At 35.2% G+C, this 16,041-nt stretch overlaps 1 protein-coding gene across 1 annotated transcript; it reads right to left on the reverse strand.

Annotated features, from left to right (window-relative positions):
* Positions 1 to 8,697: 8,697 nt before the first annotated feature.
* LOC108998091 (uncharacterized protein At1g32220, chloroplastic-like) lies at positions 8,698 to 13,999 on the reverse strand. Its single transcript, XM_018974539.2, has 8 exons — positions 13,957 to 13,999; positions 12,917 to 13,026; positions 12,720 to 12,817; positions 12,517 to 12,572; positions 11,544 to 11,690; positions 9,683 to 9,808; positions 9,067 to 9,341; positions 8,698 to 8,826 (listed from the first exon to the last, which is right to left on the reverse strand). Exons 1-8 carry the CDS (start codon positions 13,997 to 13,999, stop codon positions 8,698 to 8,700), a joined length of 984 nt encoding a protein of 327 aa, XP_018830084.2.
* Positions 14,000 to 16,041: the final 2,042 nt, after the last annotated feature.

Here is a 16,041-nt window from a genome sequence, read left to right on the forward strand (position 1 = left end):
ATGAGAAATGATTCCTGCTACAAGAGATTTTGAGAAATAATCTGAAAGACCAAAGCGAAATCAGCAAGGTAGATACATAGGTAGTAAGATAAAGCTACGGAGCTGGCTTCAATTCTTTATAAATAATAGTGGAGAAAATTATGTAAATACATCTAAATTAATTTTAAAATATATTTTGATGTTAAGATGAATTTAATATTTTTTATAAAAATTTAAAAAATATTGTAAGTCTCACATATAAAAATGTGTTAAGTTAAAAAATTTGAGAGTTAGATATTTAGATGTTAGACTTAGCTTAAAATTAGACTGAACTTAATTGAATTCAACTAAGTCTTATAACTAAACGCAGCTTAAATAATTGTTTTAATAAAAAGATATTTTATAAAAATAAATTCACAAATTAACATGTACATCTATGTGAAAGTGTGTTTGTTTGGTTATAGCTCGTAACATGCCAACAAACAAAAGAATGAGAAATACACAATTCTTGCTTAGATAATCTCGAGCAATTTCAATGAATTGTCAGAGAAAAATAATCATAAGAGCAACATTTTTTTAAATTAAAGAAAAATATAAAAGGGGAAATGGAGCTACAAATAACCTGATACCGCCGCATAAGATTATTTCTATTAAGAGAAATTATATTTATAATTTTATAATATACAAGTTTCACATATTATTTAAAAAAAAATAGATAAATATTGAATCCACATAAAAAATTATTTTTTAATAATAAATCTTACTTTTTTAAATAAGTATACGGAATTTACATATTTTATTATTCTATTTAGCATTACTTTTCTATCAAATTAATAGTTTCATAGCATCGGCGAAACTTTGTACGCTCTCATCCTCCACATACCCAGATAGAGGAGAAGCAAAAATAAATATCTATTTTTAGCAAAAGAGAAAGAATATAAATTTACCCTAAAAAGAGGAAGCAAAGTTTTCGAAGGGATGCCAAAATGGGTGGTAAGTAGGCCACAATTGAGCGAATTTCGAAGTAATGTATGATGGCAGACTTGCGATGCACTCTTGAGATGGATCAACAGTGACAGACACGAGGGGCACTCTTGAGATGCACTCCAAGTCTGGTGCCCAACCATTCTTATGATTTACCCCCACCAAATGTACTTGTGCTAAAAATCTCCTTTTCTCTTTGATAGAGGAAATTTAATGATTAATTCTTGAGTTTAGAGACGAGTTGAAAAATAACCTTAAACTTCCCCCTTTTTTTTTTGGTCTTTAGGTTTCTTATCTTAATAAATAAAATTCCCGTTAACAAATTTAATAAATCTACTCAAATTATAAACACGTATAGATCCAGAGCAACGATTCCGAAAAAAATGTTAGCATTGTTTTTTACTTGAGAAGCGCAAGACAAAAAGTTCGCTCGACATTAACTCTACAGATAGCTTTGAACAAAGCTCAAATAGAGAATTTGCTCAAGTGAATATCGAAGAAAATTAAAAATGATGACTTCATCATGTAACTCTATAAATATACTTATTATGAACAGTGTGGCCAACTAAATAGTGAAATTATGTCCCAAATTGTATTTTGTGATTCATTGACATAATAAAATTCTATGCAGCTCCGTAGACATAGACACATTGTCAAACCAGTTAAATTTGTATCTTGTGATTCATTGTTTGTTTATTTTCTTATTTACTTTTACTTTTTTGCCATTGTTTTCATAATATGGATATCAAAGGTTGACTGTTGATACTTTTTTTTAAGCAAATATAAGTTAAGCAACGTATAATATTACATATTAATTATAAAAGAAAGGGTTGGTGTGTATTTTCCATTGTGAAAGGGAGGAGATAGTGTATGAGACAAGCTGATGGGAGAATGCATCTTCAGAGTAAAGACATGTTAGCCGTTAGGGATCTCCTTGTAGATAAAGGAAAAAAAAAAAAGAACAAAAAAAGCTAGTTAATTCCGTAGTGCAAACACAAGTTCGCACAATTTGGCAACAAGAGCGTGACCTTATATGGATAGATGACATCAAGCTATTGATATTATCTTTGTATTGTTATAGTCCCCACCCACCAATTTTGAGATTAACAAGTATTATATGTTGGAAAAACCCTAACAGAAAACTATGTTTTTTTAGGACTATTACTCTCTTTTGGGTTTGTAGAATATGGTTTATTATTGTGGTGGCCCAACTTGATTACCTGACCCGACAATGACTCGTTACAGTTTTTGGGTGGATTTTCAATGAGGCTAAATTTTTTTGCACTATTTTTTACTTGGAAAGCGCTAGGTAGAAAGTTCGTTTGACGTTTACGCGACAAGTAGTTTGAGCGAAACTCAAGTAGAGAGTTCGCTTGAATTTCACTTGATAGGTAGTTCGAGTGAACATCGAACAAAAAGTTCACTCGATGTGTGCTTGACACTCCGCTCGAGCAAATATCACGAAAAAGTAAAAATTAAGGCTTGCACCGTGTAACCCTATAAATATGCTTATTATGAACAATGTAGCTGACTGAACAATAAAGTTTCACTCAAAGTGTATTTTGTGATTCCTCAGCATAATAAAATCCTCTATAGGTTTGTGGACTTAGGCACGTTAACAAACCACGTAAATTTGTGTCGTGTAATTCATTATTTGTTTATTTTATTGTTTACTTTTATTTTATTGTCATCGTTTTCAAAACACTCTCAACCTTACTAACTCCTAGATTATTGTTCCACAATTATAACAAAAGTCTGATAGCAAGAAAAAGGAGGTTGTGCTATGAATCCGGATAATCTATCTTACAAAAATAGTGCAATAGATGTGGGGGAAACTAGTAATCTTTCATAATTTATCAAGAACGTCCTATACCTGCTCATATGTTTGCAGGCCAATGTTCCATAAAAAATTTATGTTGATTCTCATATAACTGAATAAAGGAAAATATCTGCTTCTTGAGAATCTCAATTGCTGTAAATAATATATAATGGTTTTGGACCCCATGATAACAAGTGAATTGAATCCAGACTCCCACTTGTCATTCCATATGCCATGCTTGCAAACTTTGTTTTAATTGATTAGATAACTAATACTTACAAAAAAAAAGAACCAAACTTTATGTACATGTAAAAGAAAAGAAAAAGAAAAGAAGTAGAAACAAGAACTACAAGATCTCACAGATTTGAAGATTTCTAGCACCTTTGGTTCCATGTAGAAAAGTCACACTGCTATGAGCTCAAATCAGGAGAAAAATGGTGGGAGGTGGTCTAGGTAGTTCGTGATAGGAAGGGTTTCGTTGGGACAAAGTAGAAGGTTGAAGAGAAGTGAAGTCTGAAGTTGTTTGTGTGTCTTGCAAGGTTTAGAGGTGCTAAACTCAAAACGGTGTTGTAGAACCAGGGAACATATTGTGTCATTTAATGAAGGAGTTAAGTGATGTGTTTCAGGAAGTTAAATGAAGTGATGCGTTTAAGGGAAGCTTAGAAGCCAGAAAACAATGTCGTTTTATCTGGAAAGGGAGTGGCTGCAATGCTAAATCTGTTAAACAACCTTGTTTGTCCTTTAACTTGAAAAAGAATAAAAACAGTTACAGGATTCCTCTGTAATCTCTGACATCCACTACTATAGGGATGAAAGAGAGCTAGTACATTTTCCATCTTTGAAAAGTTATTGTCAAACTTACTATTTTGTTACTATTTTGGAGGTTAGGGACCCTCAAAGATCCAGTAGCATTACAAGAATTCAATTTATTTTCCATTTTCATCATTATGTTCTTACATCACACATACACATTACAGCAACTCATTCCATTTTCATCAATACAATACATCTAGAACCATAATAATTGGTATTCAAAGTAGTCGATCCTACTCAATCCTAGCGAAACAGCACCCTACAATTTCATTGTTTACGTTTATTCAACCCAGCCAAACAGCTTCATCACTACCACCAGCCAACCAACCAAACAGCTTCACCATTCTCAACCCAGAAATACACCAAACAACTTCATCACTATCACCAACCAAACAGCTTCACCTGTCCCAAACCAGCAATACAACCTACCCATTACCAACCAACCAAACAGTTAATCACTACCATGGCAGAAAACACCCGATCCAAACACCAACAACAAGAAGCAGTGCAACACCAAATCGACCATCACCAACAAGAGATCATTGAATTAAGATAGATATCCAAGAAAAAAAAGATATATTGCACACCCTTTTCACCCAACAACTCAATCCTCCACCCATAAACTAAGAACAACCACTATAAATGGAAAATCTAGACCCAAGAAGGTTCAATCCTAGGGGGTCAAACTAGACTTCCTTCAATTCCAAGGTGTTAATCTTGTTGCTTGGTTGTTCAAAGCCACCCATTACTTCGAATTTCACCAAACACCACTACCTCAGAGGTTGTTGATGGCCTCTTACTACATGGAAGGAGATGCTCTTGTATGGTTCCAAAATGCTGCAGAATGAGGGTTTTGCCGTGATTGGGATGCCTTTTCCAAATTGTTGCTCTTTCGTTTTGGGCCGACAGCCTATGACGATCCCATGGAGGCGTTGACGAGGCTCAAACAGACCAGCTCAATGGCTGGATATATGGCACAGTTTGAAATATTATCCAACCGTTTGAGAGGCCTCTCGGATTTACATAAGCTGTGTTGTTTCCTCAGTGGCTTGAAGGACGAGATTCGCATTTCAGTCCGCATATTGAATCCTATGAATTTAAATGCAACTTATGAGTTAACAAAAATGCAAGAGGAATACCATAGCAGTACAAGAAAATTCAGTAAACCGATGGGGGAAAATATCACTACCGCAATGGAAGATGGTTCTTATTCCAATGCTAATTACAATAAATGGAAGAAGCCAGTGGGGTTTACTAAACCTGTGACCTCAATGCATATGGAAGAGAAACGTCGAAAGGGGTTGTGCTACCATTGTGATGAAAAATAGAACCCAACACACAATTGCAAAAATTTCAGGATTTATTTTTTGCAAGTGGATGAAGAAGTGATAGATGAGGAAGAGAAGGAATCTGGTGGGAAGGAGGAGGAACACAAGCACATAGAAATTATGCCCAACAACAAAGATGAATTGGAGATTTCCTTGACTGCCATAGCTGGAACTCCTACAGTGCGTACTATGAGGTTGATGGGAAGTATTAAAGGGGAGCAAGTTGAGATTCTAGTAAACTTAGGCAACTCACACAACTTTATAAATATTACTTTGGTCTCAAAATTGCAACTTTCAGTGGATTACTTAGCAAATTTTAAAATTAGGGTAGCTAATAGTCAAGGCCTAAGCAATGAAGGGATGTATAAAACAGTGCAATTGAAGGTGCAAGGTAACTTACTACAACCTCCTCTTCATTTATTAGACCTAGCGGGTTATGATATTGTATTAGGAGTTCAATGGTTAGAAACATTGGGCTCTATCACTTGGGATTTTTCCAAGTTGCTCATGAACTTTATGTGGGAAAGGAAGACCATAGAATTGAAAGGGCTGAAATTGAACCCTTCAGTTGTGGAGGATGGTGAGAAAACATTCAAGGCCACTATGGCCAAGGGGAAGGGGATTCTCTTACAAATTATGTGTGATGGGGGTGGGGAACTCGAGTATGGGAATGTGGATGGGCAATTTTTAGAACTGTTGGAGGATTTTAAAAAGGTTTTCAATGAACCCCAAGGGCTACCACCACCTCATAACCATGACCATCATATAATCCTCAAAGAGGGCACTCAACCTATAAAAAATAGACCCTACCGATACCCTTACTACCAGAAAACAGAAATCGAAAAAATTGTGGCTGAGTTGTTGAAGTCGGGAGTAATTAGGCCTAGCTTTAGCCCTTTTTCCTCTCCTGTTTTGCTGGTTCGTAAAGCCGACGACAGTTGATAGCTTTATGTGGATTATAGGGCACTCAATAAGAAAACGGTAAAGGCAAAATTTCTTATTCCAATTATAGATGAGTTACTGGATGAACTCTTTGGGGCGATGATTTTTCTAAACTCGATTTGCAATCGGGGTATCACCAAATGAGGGTAGTGCCTAGTAACATTCCTAAAACAGTTTTCCGTACCCATGACGGACATTATGAGTTTTTAGTGATGCCTTTTGGCCTCACTAATGCTCCAACCACATTTCAAGGGTTAATGAACGATATATTCAAACCCTTTTTGAGAAGATTCATGCTTGTATTTTTTTACGACATTTTGGTATATAGTAAATCTCGAGAGGAGCATTTGAATCATTTGAGGGAGGTTTTGAACATGCTGAAACAAAACTATTTATATGCAAAAGAAAAATTCAAGTGTCGGTTTGCCGTGGATGAAGTTGATTATTTAGGCCATATCATTAATTCCGAAGGTGTAATGACAGATTCTTCAAATATTAAGGCTATGTTAGAATGGCCCGAGTCTAGAAATGTGAAGGGCTTACAAGGATTCTTAGGGCTCACGGGTTATTACAGGAAATTCATCCAAAATTATTTGTTTATTGCTATCCTCTCACCTCCTTACTCAAGAAACACTTTTTTTCTTAGAACTTAGAGGCCAACGAGGCATTTGCAGCCTTCAAACAAGCTATCTCTCATCCCCTCGTTCTTAAACTACATGATTTCGGTAAATCCTTTGTGATTGAGTATGATGCCAGTGGGAAGGGCATTGAGGCTGTTTTAATGCAAAAAGGTAGGCCCTTGGCTTATATGAGTAAGGCTCTAAAAGGGAAGGCATTGTTGTGTCCACTTATGAAAAATAGTTGTTTGCCTTAGTTACAGTAGTGCAGCATTGGAGACCTTATTATTGGGCCAGTCCTTTGTTGTTAAGATTGACCAACAGGCTTTGAAGTTCTTGCTTGAATAAAAGGTGGGTATGGTTGCACAGCAGAAATGGATTACGAAGCTTATGGGGTTTGATTTCTCTATTGAGTATAAAAAGGGAAAGAAAATAAGGCCGCTAATATTCTTTCGAGGAAAATGGAAGGGATTGAAGAGGGAGAGGGTTGCTTAGCCTTGATAACCTTTCCCACAGTTGAATGAATTGAGGATTTAAGAAATAGTTATAAGGTTTCAACTGAGATGGCAGATTTGCTAGATAAATTGCAGTACAACATTTCAATCCCTCATGGTTACACTTTCCAGCAAGGGATTATGCATAAGAAGGGCATGATTGTGTTAGTTCCAGATTCCACATTTAAAAACAAGGTGTTGGATTATCTACATGTGGATCTGCAGGCTGGTCATACAGGTTTTTTAAAAACCTATCAACGAGCTAAGCGAGAATTCTTTTGGAAGGGGATGAAAAGTGACATCAAAAGGAAGATAAGGGAGTGTGATGTTTGTCATGTGAACAAGAGTGAAACAGTGCCCCCACCGAGTCTACTACAACCCTTACCAATTCACATCCAAGCTTGGATTGATATTTCATTAGATTTTATCGAAGGGCTACCATTATCTAATGGAGTTAGTATCATATTAGTGGTAATGGATCTCTACACTAAGTATGGTCATTTTCTCACTTTATCAGACCCTTACACTGCCCAAGGAGTTGCTCAGATTTTTTTGGATCATGTATTCAAGCTACATGGACTTCCTAAATCGATAGTTTCAGACCGTGACCCAGTGTTTTTAAGTTCTTTTTGGAAGTGCTTGTTTGAGTTACAGGGGTCTACTCTGAGTTTTAACTCAGCTTACCACCCACAGTTTGATGGACAGACTGAGCCTCTTAATAAGTGTCTAGAAACTTATCTACGTTGCTACATAGGCACTAAACAGAAACAATGGAGTAAATGGCTTCCTTTGGCAGAGTATAGCTACAATAGTTCTTATCATACTTCAACAAAAATCTCACCTTTCGAAGCACTGTATAGGTATTCTCCCCCTCGTCTCTTGTCCTATATACCAAGCACTTCAGCTACAGAGGAGGTGGATCGATTCTTGAGAACAAGAGAACAAATCAAGGAGCTGTTAAAGGCAAATCTCGAATGGGCTCAAACTGTATGAGATTTTTTACAGATCAAAGGAGAACATAAAGAAGTTTCGAGATTGGAGAGTTGGTGTACTTACGTTTGCAGCCCTATCGACATAACTCAATGGTGAGACGCCAGAATTTAAAATTGTCCCTGAGGTTCTTCGGACCATTTAAGATTCTCCAGAGGCTTGGAATCGTCGCTTACCGCTTGGATCTTCCAGCATCAACCCTCATACACCCCGTATTCCACATTTCTTGTCTAAAGAAGAAACTTGGATCTCAAATTCAGCCCATTCCAACACTACCACCCACGAATAAAGAAAGAAAAATTTTACCAGAGCCTGAGAAGGTGGTGGATCGACACCTAAAAAGGCTTGGGGACTGTGCCGTGACGTAGGTATTGGTCAAGTGGATGGGAGCTCATTTCGAAGACAATACATGAGAGTTACTTTGGAAGCTTCAAGAGCGTTACGCACACCTTGTGGGCAAGGTTCTTTAAGCAGGGGGATTGTTATGAGCTCAGATTAGGAGAAGAATGGTGGGAGGTGGTCTAGGCAGTTCATGATAGGAAGGGTTTCGTTGGGACAAAGCAGAAGGTTGAAGAGAAGTGAAGTCTGAAGTTGTTTGTGTGTCTTGCAAGGTTTAGAGGTGCTGAACTCAAAACGGTGTCGTGGAACTAGGGAACATACAGTGTCATTTAATGAAGGAGTTAAGTGCTGCGTTTCAGGAAGTTAAATGAGGTGATGTGTTTAAGGGAAGCTTAGAAGCCAGGAAATGATGCCATTTTAGCCGGAAATGGAGTGGTTGTTATGTTGAATCTGTTACACATCCCTGTTTGTCGTTTAGCTTGAAAAAGAATAAAAGCAATTACAGGATTCCTCTGTAATCCCTGACATCCACTACTATAGGGATGAAAGAGAGCTAGAACATTTTCCATCTTTGAAAAGTTATTGTCAAACTTACTATTTTGTTACTATTTTGGAGGTTAGGGACCCTCGAAGATCCCGTAGCAATACAAGAATTCTGTCTATTTTCCATTTTTAGTATTCTGTTCTTACATCACACAAACACATTACAGCAACTCATTCCATTTTCATCAATACAATACATCCAAAACCATAACACATACCTTCACTTTTTCTGCAACTTCCTTGATTTGTTCAATTGTAAAAATGCCAAAGAAGTCATCATCTGATATTGCATTGATAACTGTAGGTGCAACATCATCAATGCTAATAGGTGGAGCCAAGAGCAAATCAGATGCTGGAAGAGAACTCAAAAGTTTAGTTAAGTTTTCGACAGCACGTAGAATCATCTCCAGTTGTTCCTCGATCAAATCCAAAGGAATCTCGATGCCATCCACCTTCCTTTTCCCATAAATGAAGCCCGGTCTTGATACAACACCTGAAATTCAAATTTCATTATAACTTAACGAAATTACAGCACTTGAGGATTTTAAATATTTTTCTTTTGGGAGATGGTGAGTGTGGGACTGATCTCCATCTATAGAAAAATTAGATAGACTCTTTACCATTAGTTGATCACCATCGAATTAAGTAGATCAATGAGTAAGGTTGTTAATTAGCAACATCTACCAAACTCAACCTTCTCACTGAACACGTTGATTTAGTTAATTTGGAGATGTTGATCATCCTAAACGGATGATTGATTGTGTGCTAATTAGTCAGAAATATTTGCCTAACAAGTTTCTACTTAGGGATGAGAGAGAGGCATGGTTTGATTACCAAAATTGGTATATTTGGAAAGAACCTTTGACTCTGCTTTCCTCTTTCCAGTGAAGTATCTAGATGAAAGTAAAAATGATGGTAAATTGTAATCATGCACTGACATCAAGACAAACTTAGGAATCCCTGCAAGGAAAAAGTGGAAAAAACATGACTTGATAACCCTCTAAGCAAGATATTAACAAACATCAAGATGCTCCTTTTGCAGTCTAAATCAAGATTTTTTTCATACAGTCAAAGAATTTTCTCTGAACTTGTGCCCAAGTCACTTGACTATCATAACACACGGGAACCACACATACTGAGAGAGAGAGAGAGAGACAAAGAGAGGTGTGTTTGTGTTGGTGTTGTAATGGCATCTGGGTATATGTAGAAAAGAACCCTTGAACTAAGCATTCAAGCAATTTTGAGCAAAAATTTTTTCTATCTTCTTTCCTCGCTAAAGCATGAACGAGTAAGCTCGAGGGTAATCATGGCCTAGACTCATGATTTACTTCAATTCTTTTTTTAGCTGATATCCATGGTGTTGTGAAAAACAATGACAATAATGAAAGTAAAAGAGAAAAAAATCAATTAATCACACGATACAAAGTTTACATGGTTCGATAACTTGCCTACATCCACAGAGTTGCAGATGAATTTAATTAACTTGAAGAATCACAAGGTACAGTGTTTGGGGCGAATTACTGTGCTCAATGTACGACCATAGTATTAAAAATACATATTTATAGGAATACACGACGGAAATCCTAACTTGTCATAATCTACGATATTTGCTCAAGGGGCTTGTCGAGTGCGCATCGAGCAAATTTTCTGCTCGCCGTTTGCTCGAGCCATCTGTCGAGCGGCTCATGAGCGAACTCTTTGTAACGTTTTCGCATGAGCCATCTGAATGATGGGCTCGAGTGGACTGAGTCATGCTCCACAAAACTCAACACATGATTATCTCATTATTGCTAAACATGGTTTTAAGTTTTTAGACTAGTGTTTTTTTATATAATCAAGTTGTTAGGCTACTTAGCAGTACTCCCTTGACATTATGAGATGAAGACATGATTTCTTTGAGGTGCCTTGTACATCACCAAAACTCATACATAGGAACTTAAAAGTTTTACAAGATTGTAGTTTTAGGAGAAAAAAAGATTTAGCAGAGTTTTCAGATAAACTCAGCCAAGGATACTGCAAAAGAAAAAATCGTATGCATTTAACTTAAACCCCAAATATTTTGTGGTTTGTAAGCAAAAGGTCATTGCTTATGTTTAAATTATTAATCAACACTTTTGACTTTCATATCCTTTTCCAATTGAAACTAAAACCGCATGCATGATCACCAAGAATATAACATCATTGAAGAATCAAACTGCTCACTTTTCCTGTACTGGATGGTGCAAGATGTCCCAAAGCTGACAGTCTTCGGGACTTCTCCCAAATTTCTCTCTAATTCCTTGAGTGGTGTCCATTCTCATTCAAAGTTAATTTTGATCTAACAGGCAGCATACCATGTTACGGATGCCATCTACCGCAACTATGATCTAGCAGACCCTTTAAAGGTGCTTACGTATCTTAGGAAAAGACAAGTGACATTGATTAGTGTGGGGGATCAACAGAAGATTCTTTGCAGCATAGGGCATTGAGTTCTACTTATTTATTTCATCTTTAGGCTTCTCCTATAGAGACTTGCAATGTCAACAAAGTCTGTCCTAAGAAACATCATTTCTTATTAGTTATTGCCTTTTATATGTGAAAAAGGGAAAAAACAACTAAGGCTTATTAAGAATACAACAATAATAATAACAACAATGAAACATTAAGGTCCTTAATTACAATTCATTGAAACCAATCATAATGGACATCTCCTTACCATAATCCCTTGCAACATTCACAGCAACAACATTAGCCTCACCATTAATCCTTTTTATCTGTTCCTCACTACCAAAACCTCGAAGGGTTGAAACCACTGCAGTAGCCCCAACCAGCACTTCATCCCAGTTCACATAGAAAACATCTCCTCCATAACATGAAGATCATTTGAAAAACCCGCTATCATGTAAAAGTAAGCATAAAATTGCCAAGCCTAAATTAGAGTAAAATATAAGTGGATATGTAATTCTATTCCTGTAATAAAGTTCTTCATATTGTACCTGAAAATAAGTAACTAAAAACACTCCACTACAAAAGAATACCAAATAAGGGATAGGGAGTTTGCACAAAAAATATTCAAGAAAGCAATAGCCTATACAAGGTTATTAAATCCCCTTCTCATATTAATTTAAAAGAAAAAGTAAATATAAAAAACAATAACCATTCCAAAAGAAACCATTGACAATGAAAGAACCCTTACATATATGCCATATTTGTGACTTATTTGACCAAAATTACAAAATGGTACACTCGTTTTTGAAGCAAACATCAAGTTTGTTCCCTAAAACCCTTAGGGCTTGGCTCAAGTGGTAAAGACCTTATGCTTGAGGTATGTTCCCTCCAAGTCTAAGGGTCAAATCCCCTTAAGTGCAAACAATCGCTTGGGGATGTCAAACTAGGGGATTTTTTCCTTGAATTACCCGATGTGCACTTGTAGGAAACTCCTTACCAAGGACCTGTGCACCTTTGGAATTAGTCGGAACGTTGTTCCCAGACACCTAGTGCCAATAAAAAAAATTGTTCTCTGAAGTTCTATTCCAAATTGCCATTATTTTATTTTGCTGGCAGTGATTCTCTTATACAAGTACTGAAATAAATCCCAAAACCAAAACAATTCATCGAATAAAAACTGGATTAAGTTATGTCACGACTACCCATACCAGGGGGTTGCAGGCATAAAGAATTTCATGTACCTGCTATCCAATTTACCTGATCTACCCATGAACTTGGATAAGTAGGACAACCCGACCTGTAAAATTGATAAAGATTTCATATAGCAAGAAGATAAGTTGGGAAGGAGAGGTCGAGCAAAACAAATAACTTTCTTTGACCAAAGTGTCTTACTTTTATACATGATGGAAAAGAAAAATGGATTACAACATTTTTTCCAATTTACCTGCTTAGACTTATGACCTCTATGCCCTTTGTTACTGCATGCAGCCTTGCATATAGCAAAGCAGAGCCAACAAAACTGCTGCCTCCTAAGACTACAACCTACTATGGAAAGCATCTTAATGAGAAATAAATCTGTTAATAAGTACCAAAAACATAAATTTGCAAATGCATATCCGGACTGGGATTTGTCCTGCATACCCTTTCATTATTAACATCAGCTACAACATCTATTGTAGCAGGTTTGAAGTCATCCCATGCAGTTGCTTTAGCATAATTGCATCTGACACCAAACCTGCACAGAATATAATCTACATAGCCAAAAATAACTACTATTTTCTATCAGTAACTTCAGTTTAAAATCACAACACAGACTCAATCTACATGAGATAATAATATTATAAAAAAGGAAAAATCTTCAAAGATGGGTGTGTTATAATATGCCGAATTCATTCGAGCACAGACCTTTTCGTCGTCATGATAGATTAGGACTATAACCAAATGATTAACACTATACTCGAGGAATCAGGAGAAAGTTTAACATTTTTCAACAAGTTCAAAGGCTCCAAAGCAATTCATAATTAGTAGAAGAGGAAAAATAACATTCAATTAATGGCTCAAAAGTTCCACGAATTTAACTAATAATAAAGAAGTTTACAAAAGTCAAACAGACAAAATTCGAAAAAATAAAAAAGATAAATATCGGTAATCACGTGCAACTAAGTATTTATCAATAAAATTATTTATAAATAAAAGTATAGTTTCTGAAAATTTAAGCACGAGGGAGAAAGAGTGATAGAGAGAGAGAGAGAGAGAGAGGGAGAGAAAAGTTGGGAAATTGCGAGGCGGGCCGAGTAAGGAAAGAAGTTCTAGTGTGAGAGCGAGGGAGTGAAGGAACAACAGAAAATAACAAGAACGACGCCATTTTGAAGGGCTAAATGAAATAATTTCAGTAGTATACGGTTGAGTAAACAAACACTCTTCAAACCTCACTTTTCTTGTAGCTTGTTTGGAAGGATTGAATGAAATAAAATGAAAATAGTAGATTATCCTTTTATGTCATTATCACTCGTAAATTCTCTTTTATTTTATTTTTTTCTCATTCTTTCTGCCTGTCAGTTTTATTCATGCTTCATTTAAATGATGCACAATGAAAAAAAGATAATCGAAATAGAACGATGGTAACTTTTATTATTTTTTTTAAGGAAAAGCGTCTTCATTCATTTATAAGAGAAACTTACATCCATAATCATATATATGCAAAGATATCCTCATATTAACCATTACCTCATAAACCAATTAATGCATTTGTAGTTCTACCTGTACACTATTTTCTTTTGTGATTGGTCTGATCTTCATTATTGCTGATACTCTCTACAGACAAACGTCCAAGAGACAACACTCTACTTAAACAGAGCTTAACATCATCTTTCATAGAAAGAGAGGTGTCAACCTCTATAGACAAACATATATGAGATGATTTTTTTTTTTACTAAGTAATAAGGAAAACAGTAAGATATATACAAAAAATGACAGATTACAGTTTGGACCAACTTCGATAGACTTTGAAATCTATAATGGCGCATGAAGGCACTACGCTTGTCTCTTTTCAGCCATAAAAGTCATATCTGAAAGATATGATGGTGGATATTCCATTGATCTGGTGTGTGTAGCGAGAAAAGCTACAAAAAGGAGTGACAAGTGAGGACCACGTGCAGTTGTGAGCGGTGCATGAGGACCACACACGGTGATTTTCGCAAAATCGCCACTATCCTTTGAACGATTTGCAACCCGACAGTCTTATTGTGATGATGGTGTCTCTCGAAAGTTGACGAAAAAATGTAGATATATATTTTTCAATCTTGAAGGAAACAAGAAAAATTAAGAAAAGAAAACTATCTTGATAGACAAAGTGGGTAGATGGAGTGGGTAGACAAAGTCGGTATATAGGAAATTTGACTCTGACTTACATAGGCTCCGGTCCAACTCCGACTCCAATTTATCGGATTGAACTATCAAAGTTGGATTTTGATTTTTTTCATGTTTAACCCACTCTTAAACAAGTCTATGTATTATAGATCATTTTTTTTGGGCTTTCAAGTTTCATGTTTATTAAAAGAATTAAAAAAAAAAAAAACAGATTTTATATATGAAAAAACCAAAAATATAACTAAAAATATTTGATATGCTATGCAAACCTAAAAAATAAAAATAAAAACCTAAAGAAATAAAAAAATATAGAGAAATGATAGTTGTAGTCATGAATGCACAAATGCCACGCAATCACTTTGAAAAAAGTAAATATACATAGGACCTACATGAAAAAAATTAATTTTTTAATAGTTGACCCCACTCTTTTTCAAAGCGACTGCATGACGTTTGTGCACTCCACCACTACATGTAGCATTACTCAAAAATATATATACAATAGGCCTTTTAGGCCATTCTTGATATACTATACTCATAACTTCATATTAGATTGTCAGACTATCAAATTAACTAAAAACAATAAAATGAATATTCAACCATCTAGCCAAGATCCAAGCTCCCCAAAGGCCTCAAATAACAACTATAACAAGTAAGAGCAATCACGAGACATCATGATTTAGTGACTGTGTCCATCTAATGATAATTAGGTCAATCTCCAATTAAAAAACGAGTAGGAGGCCATGTGTTAGCTTTTAAGGCCCCATTTGGATATAGAAACGGTTTCATTTCATATCGTCTTATCGTTATAATTTTTTTAAATTTCCACACAAAGTATAACAGACAATTTAACTTTTTTAAATCTTAAAAAAATAATAATATTAAAAATATTATTCTAATAATATTTTATTTAACTTTTATTTTTTTATCTAAAATCATCTCATCTCATCTCACTATCCAAACGGAACCTAAGTGTCTAACACCCAGTAACAATATCCACATTAGCCAATCAAAGGCCAACGTGGCATATTGATGACACACAATAATCATCCCTTTAATTTTATGATAGAAGACTGATGTAAGTATCTAATTATGAATTTCTTGAAATTTAAATATTAATTTTGCAAATTGAGAATCAAAGTCTTAAATTATAAAAGCATGAAAACTCAAATATTGATTTTGCAATTAACCCAGATGAAATTGATATTTGAAAGTTCATATTAAAGTACAATTTATAAATTAAAAACATAAAAAATATGTCAAAATAGTAACGTTGGTACAAAATATCATTTATATTTATTTTTTCATATACTCAATTCATATTATATTATTATTATAATTTTTAAAATTTTTTTTAAATAAAATATAATAAATAATTTAATTTTTTAAAATTTTAAAAT

Source organism: Juglans regia, chromosome 2 (genome assembly GCF_001411555.2).
Source record: "Juglans regia cultivar Chandler chromosome 2, Walnut 2.0, whole genome shotgun sequence".
Classification (NCBI taxonomy): domain Eukaryota; kingdom Viridiplantae; phylum Streptophyta; class Magnoliopsida; order Fagales; family Juglandaceae; genus Juglans; species Juglans regia.

Coding starts and splice junctions, on each gene's coding strand:
- LOC108998091 (XM_018974539.2), bottom strand. CDS start 13,999: ATGGTTAATATGAGGATATCTTTGCATATATATGATTATGGAT. Junction 11,691..12,516: donor TCAGGTAAATTGGATAGCAG/GTACATGAAATT, acceptor CATGTTATGGAG/GAGATGTTTTCTATGTGAAC. Junction 8,827..9,066: donor AAGTTGCAGAAAAAGTGAAG/GTATGTGTTATG, acceptor AGTGGATGTCAG/GGATTACAGAGGAATCCTGT.